This window comes from Buceros rhinoceros, unplaced genomic scaffold, assembly GCF_000710305.1.
Source record: "Buceros rhinoceros silvestris isolate BGI_N320 unplaced genomic scaffold, ASM71030v1 scaffold18988, whole genome shotgun sequence".
Taxonomy (NCBI): Eukaryota; Metazoa; Chordata; class Aves; order Bucerotiformes; family Bucerotidae; genus Buceros; species Buceros rhinoceros.
The window spans coordinates 1-7,049 of record NW_010426515.1 but is presented as its reverse complement, the minus strand read 5'-3'; the positions used below and the strand labels follow the sequence as shown (position 1 = coordinate 7,049).

Sequence of the window (7,049 nt, the reverse complement as noted above, 5' to 3'; positions counted from 1 at the left end):
CCCTGCACAAATAGCTTTTAAGGTGAGGGAGGGAAAACTTGTTAGTACTAGTTCAATCCCAGGGCTTTTAGTTTAGCTATCAGCTTGTAAGGTTTCTCATGCAAATTCTTTCAAATACTGTGCAGCAATCCTCTTGACTTCCACCACTGTTGGGTTACCTATATTCCAGTGTGGTTTCCATAGAAGTCCTTGTTCCTCATCTATCTCTACACATTTGTAGCTCACTACACATATGAAGAAAGAGCTTGTATTTAGTGTTTGATTCTGTCATTGAAATTGGCAACTTCAGGTTTGAGGGGTTTTTTTGTGGAAAAAGATTTCTACAATGATAACTTTGCCTAATCTCTTCTAATGAGATCATCTGTCTAGCCTTACTCTGAAAAGTCCCATTTGCTTTGCTATGGTTACAGTCTGCATATCTGTATTAATTGTTCCCTTGATTATTTAACAGATGCTTTCCTGTAATACTGTAGTACCAAATCCATACAGGTTACTCAGTGTCTTCTCACTAGCCCAGTATAGATATGCTTACAGAATCCTGACTTAATGAAAAATAACTGTATAAGATAGCAACTGTTAAATACCAAGCTAAAGTTTTGTTTCTTGTGAGCAGAAGTGTTTGTACTGGAGAATCGTACTATTTGCTCCAGAAAGTAGAACTAATTGAGAATGCAAGGTCATCCCCAAAACATCACAGATTGAATATATAGGATAACTTACTTCAAGTGAGATGGTTCGTTAGTTTAGTTTGGGGGGTTGTGTTCTGTTTGGGTTTTTTTGCTATTAATTCTTACAAAACTATCAACACTTCTAGGAACAGTTGGAATTATCGAAAAGGGAAACAGTTGGACTTAAGGAAAGAGACAGACAACTGCAAAGCAAGAACAGAAATTTGCACCAGTTGCTTAAAAATGAAAAGGATGAAGTGAGTTGCCTTGTACATTAAGACAAGTCATTCATGGATATTCAATAATATGATTTTTTTGCAAGGAGTCTCAGAATTGTTCACTCAATGCATTTTTCACCAGTTGACATGTTGCATGTGGATAAATAAGTTTGGTAGGGGATAGGTCCGTGTTACAGCAATGGTAGAAAGCGCTGCAGAAATGCACCTGTGGTTTTCTGAAGCTTTCTATATGTTTGAGCATGGCTTTATCTTAAAATGCTTAAAAATATCAAAGAGTAGGAGGGGGCAATAGGATTCAGTCACATCTCAAACGTGTATGTATGGGAGCTTTTCTTTCTTTGGGTTGGGTGTTTTTGGTTTTTTTGTTATATTGTAGAGGAGAGCAAGAGACCAAAGCAAAGAAAGGTGGTGGGGAAACCCAGCCCAAAAGCACAGTCTCATTAAACTTGGGTGTCTTGGAAGAGCCAAGATCAGAAAACTCTTAAATTCAAGACACTGCTTAGTTTGAGATTTATTTGCAGTGTGCTCCTTCTCCACACCACTGTACTTCAGGCAGCTCCTAAGTTTCTGAATGTTGTGTTCATATTCATACAGATAGAGATAGTACTGTGATTGCTATCTAGTGAACATCCTGAAGTTCTAGCTTAAAGTATCAAATGTGCTGTTAAGGCCGAATCTGATTCAATAAAACCTGATGTATTGATGGTACAGGCCAAAAATGTGCTTTGATATGTTTTAGTGTTCTTTAGACCAAATGGAATAGGCTGTCTGTCAGCATCCTGCTGCCCCAAAGAACTTTGTTATTTTAGTGTAAACCTAACAAGCATACTTTAGAGTTAAAATAGATCATGAACATTAATTACTGAAACCAAAAATATGTCTTTGTTCTGTTCAATAAAAGTGTTAAAGAAGGTTACATGAATTACCAGAACATGATTTCAGTCATATTTCAAAGGAGCTATAGTATTGTAATGTGTTGCTTATGGTGATGGTTTCTGCAGAAGAGAAACTAAATTCCTGGCAGTAAGTCTGAGGTCAGAATCTGTGGTTAGTTCTCCAGATTCCTTTCACCAGAAATACAGTTTAATAGAGTCACTTGACTTCATGTATCTGTTTTGGTTTTCTGAAGAAATGTGCTCTATGCACTTATGCTTTAGTTGAAGTAATACAGTTTTTGTGGGGTTGCTTTTAGGTACAAAAGTTACAAAAGATAATTTCAAGTAGAGCTACACAGTACAACCATGATATGAAGAGGAAAGAGAGAGAACATAACAAATTAAAGGAACGCTTACATCAATTCATGAACAAAAAGGACAAAAAGACAAGTAAGTAGCTCTGTGAATTTTACTACATCAGAATAGCATATTCTGCATGTTAATGTTTAAATTTGGTTCTGGGTATCTTTAAAGTCAATATTGTCCTTCTCTTGTAAATTATGTAATATTTTAACATCTAAATCAAAAAGATGTAATATTTCATGTCAGTTGACTGTGTAAGGCAATATACTTTTATATTGTGTTCCATAGGATTGTTTACCAAGTACAAACCAAGATGGAGATCTTTAAAACTTTTTTTAATTAGGGAGATTTACTTGGAATTAATTCCTGAGCTAGAGTTGTGTCTCCTACTTTCTTGCTACTGCTACTGTCATGAGACTTTGGATAGTGTCATACAAGCTGTATTATGGCCACCAGTTGCAATTGGGAAGGAACACTGTATGAGCTTTGCTCCCTTTGAGATCCTCTGGGCCACTTGTATTAACAATAAGCAATGAGACATTTTAGAGAAGATATAACAGAAGATAGACATAGCATCTAATGCTGTGTGAAATGAGAAATCTCCTTTATCATACGAGTACTCATATACTGAGCTGCCCAAAAATTGCATTCAGGATATTCATCAGTGCTGTCTAGCATGAGTATAGTTTTTCTGGTGTGTGGCTGAAAATAGGTATCAGTGTTATGTAACTGATGAAAGTATCTGCACCTATTGTTCAAATATCTGGCCTTGGAGTATTTATAGAGTTGTTCTCCAGTGCAAGTCCTGCTCTTATCCCCACTGCCACCCCCAAAACACTCATCCGTTTACCAACTGTAGTGTGCATGTTGAATTTTAGTAAGCTGGATTAGTTCACTGAATCAGAAGAAAACTATTCATGGTGTTAAGTTTTTTTTTTATGCTGTTGTAGTTATCTGAAAGTACTTATGGGTAAGCCAAACCAAGTTAAGATGCTGTAGCAGGAACAGCTATTTTGGCTAGAGAGTCCTTAGGTATCAGCTCAGTAATCTCTAGAAGCCTCATGCTGAAGTCAGCAAAACTTATTTGTGGCAGGTTCTTGACTCCAGTTGTCTAATACTAGCTCTAGTATGAGTGATGTCAAAGTAAGAGGGTTTTAAATCTAATTGCTGTTTGATAGCTGATTAGAATTGAACTTGGACCACTAATCTGTAGTGATGTGGTGTTTTGGGGTCTTTGCCATTGTGTTGTGGGTTTGTGTGCGCTTTTTCCTCTTCAAATGAGGACAGAAGTCTCTTTGTTTTGAGAAACACTGTGTGAAACATGAGGACGTTGCTTACTCTAAACTGGAGATAAAACTGGCAGTATTGCCAGAAGAGAGAATATACACCATTGGAAGTGTATATTCAGGCAGAAATAGGGATGAAGGTGCCATTAAGAGATTGTGGGGGGAGGGGGGTGGGTAGGTGGTGTTGATAAGGCAGGATGAGAATATGTTCCTCTGTCAGTTTCCAAATGCAAACATGATCTTTCCTTGGTTATCTTTTTTAGTTTAAGCAGAACAATGTGGTTTCATATGAGTCTGAAGACTGAGAAGGATATTTGGGTAATGTGGTCTCTTGACAATAGCTACATGTAAATGCGATGTCATCTGAATATTTATATATTTGCATGTTGATTCATGCTTTGAAATATATTTTTCATTTGTAGCTATGGAAGTTCTAAATTATGTTGGTAGAGCTGATGGGAAGAGAGGTGCATGGAGGACTGATAAGACAGAAGCCAGGTAGTTGTCTCAGAACAACATTAATTGAAGCAAATATTATGGCTGTTACATTGTTACTGTAAGATTTCTTCTTCCAGAAATGAAGTAGAGATGTACAAAGTTCTGTTAAGTGATTATGAACAACGCCAAAAACAGCTTTTGGTGGAAAATGCTGAGCTGAAAAAAGTTCTTCAGCAGATGAAGAAAGAGATTATTTCACTTCTCCCACCACAGAAGCAGAAACTTAAAGAAAGGTCTGAAGATAGGCCAGTAAGTATTCCTCAGTTAAAATTAAATCTGTGTGGTAGTTCAGTATAGTGCTGGAGTTACTTGATCACTAAGAAAAAAAGGAAGGTAAACTTCTGGTGGAACTTACATGGATTTTAAGTACAGCACAGGATGTGCAATTCACTGGTATGTTTAAATGTTCTACTGTCTGTGAATGATACCCAGTGTATTCTTCCCAGGCAGTCAATGGAAAGCTTGAAAATGTACTTTGAATGAATTTTAAACACCATGGGTACCTGTATATAGTTCTGTGTAACCATGCATTTTGGATTTTGTTGGCTTTCCATACTAAGATATTGTTGCCACTAGTTTTCAGGGTGCTTATGCAAAAACCTGGCTTCCCATAGAATCCCCATAGAATGGGGGTGGAGGAACTGTAATTGGGGTGCACTCTATAGTACATAGATCAGAGTAGCTGCTAGTTCCTTTTACAGAGCTGCTGCTATGCTCAAGGGAAGTGTTTGACTTCCAAGGCAAATGGCTTGTGGGGTTTTCTGTTTGTTTTCAGGTTTGAAGTATTTCCTTATTTACAGAGGACGCTTCATTTTTATGGAACAGCACACTGCAAATTCTTTGCTTATCAGAGTGTTTGTTTATTCCTTTGCTGATTCCTTGCTAGAAGTTGCAGTTCTGTTTGTCAGAGTGATTTAGGGAGTAATTTAGTAAGTTAACTGATCTTTCTCTTGGCAATAAGAGAGAGTATCCCTGGGCATAAGAAAGAGTTGAAATACAGAAAATGTACATAAAAGATAGATTCTAGGAAGATTGATGGGATACTCGTAATAGGATATCAAGAGATTATAGATACTCTACAGAGCAAAGTATGCTGTATTTCTGATTACAGCAAGTTGCGCGTGTTAGTATGTAAGAATATGTGTAGGTGGAGCCTTCCAGAGTGTGCTGTTTCTGTAGAAACTAGTGCTGTTTCAGAAGGTGTCCTGTACTATTTCCTTTATTTCTGAGCCATTGTAGGTGCGTTTGCCAAGCCCCACAACATGCTGTGCTGAAAAACAGTAGCGTCTGGCTGCTTCCTTGGAAGATGTAAATACACTCTTTTTAACTTCATGGATCACTATACCATACCCAATGACTCCTATGTGTATTTGGTGAAGTAGCCACTAGTTTTATCTTAAGTTCATCATGTGGGAAATCAGTAGATCTAGCTATTACTATAGCTCAGCAACAAGAAGATGATCTTCAGTAATGGGTGTCAGGTATAACTTAGAGCATATACCATATTCAGGTACCAGTTCTGTAAACGGTCCTCCTTCTTTTAGGATTCCAGTGAGGCCAGACGTGTTTGGCACAAATGAGTACACTGGTGCAAACCCTACTGTGTGAATGGAGTCTTTACAAACTTGCACACAGAAACAAACGAGGAAAAACTGGGACCTAGTGCTCTGAAATTCACTGTTCTTGCGTGATTAGAGAAGTATTTAACTGTTGTAGCATTACTAGACTACTATGAAAATACTACAAACCTGCACTTAAATTTCTGATTAGTTCTCTGGTGATAGTACCAAATTAACCAAATAAGCAAAACAACTACAATAGTAATTTCTAGTAGTAGAAGAATAATAGAAGTACCTATGAGACACAAGTATCAAGTGAATTTATTTCAGGTGGGGTTGTTCGGTGGTGTGACGTTTTTGGTTTGGTTTGTTAGGTGAGTTTGTTTCTTTCCACTTCATCTATTTCATGTGTCCTCTAACTTCATATCATTTAAATATGGGATAGTTTTTGTCATGATAGGGACACTGTTTAGGTTTTTTTACATGGAAACAGGAAGAATGTTGCCAGAAATTATAGTTTTGCAGAAATTATGTATTTAAAACTTAGTCTATCACACAGATTAGCTGTATTTAACACAGATTAGCTGTTTTGTTTAGAAGTGCTGGCTGCTTTGTGAATGTCTGAAAACAAATTTCTGTTTAAAACATTGCATGTGATCATTCATGCTTGCAGAGAATCCCTTGTAGACTAAAATCCAAACATTGCATTTCTACTTTGGAACAACTCTTTGTTTTTCTTAGAAGGAAACAAATCTTGGAGTATGGCAGCTAGGGATGTAGTTGCATCATTTTATCATATGCTTCCCATTGCAAACTAACAGTGAGACTGTCATTCCACAGGCCTGCTCCAGGCTGTGCTTTGTGTCACCATATATAGATATAAGTAAAGGACTTTCTTTATGAAGTGACATAACTCTTCAATCAACCAACCAAAAAAACTCAAACATCAAAACCAAACCAACCAAACAAAAATCCAAACCAAAAACTTGGTTTTTTTCCTAAAAGCAGTTCTCTGTGACCGAGGTTTGAAACAAAGCGATTACAGTGTATGTCCTGGTTTCTTCTTCCCCTCTAAAACCCTGCTGTCTCTAGCAGGACAGAAAGGAATCGTTAAGGTTCCACCCCAATTATTTCATGCAATGTACATAAACATGCATTTAGGGTCAGGTTCTTCTGAGGTACACAGTGGACTTCACCATCTTCCTGCATCACCCACCAGGTGTGTCCAGGGCCTTGTGCCGAGACAACACCCCGGGTAGGTGCATTTGGATTTGCATCAGAGAATACCCAGACAGCTTTTCCCAGCAGGTTATTTTCACATACAACGGGGACTCTGTTTCCGGCCACAGTATGTATGAGGTCTGACTGGTCAGGACCAGCTCGATTGACTGATCCTCTTGTGTTCACTCGCCAGGTAGCCTCTGCCAAATTCTTATCCCAGTTTTTGAAGGTTCCACCTCCTAGTGCTTTCAAGGTGGTTTTTAGCAGGCCATTATATTGCTGTATTTTATCAGAGGCTTGTGGATGGTGTGGAATGTGGTAGATCCATTTGATACCATGC

The 7,049-nt window shown here is 37.8% G+C and overlaps 1 protein-coding gene across 1 annotated transcript in view; it reads left to right on the top strand.

Moving 5' to 3' along the window:
* SSX2IP (synovial sarcoma, X breakpoint 2 interacting protein) overlaps positions 1 to 4,178 on the top strand; it is a gene marked incomplete at its 3' end in the record, with an annotated part of 6,639 nt that extends 2,461 nt beyond the window's left edge. Inside the window, exons 4-7 of the mRNA XM_010141543.1 lie at positions 815 to 925; positions 2,100 to 2,232; positions 3,854 to 3,929; positions 4,007 to 4,178. Of these exons, the coding sequence (XP_010139845.1) occupies positions 815 to 925; positions 2,100 to 2,232; positions 3,854 to 3,929; positions 4,007 to 4,178 (492 nt within the window). The remainder of the gene's footprint in view (positions 1 to 814; positions 926 to 2,099; positions 2,233 to 3,853; positions 3,930 to 4,006) is intronic.
* Between the last annotated feature and the right edge of the window lie 2,871 nt (positions 4,179 to 7,049).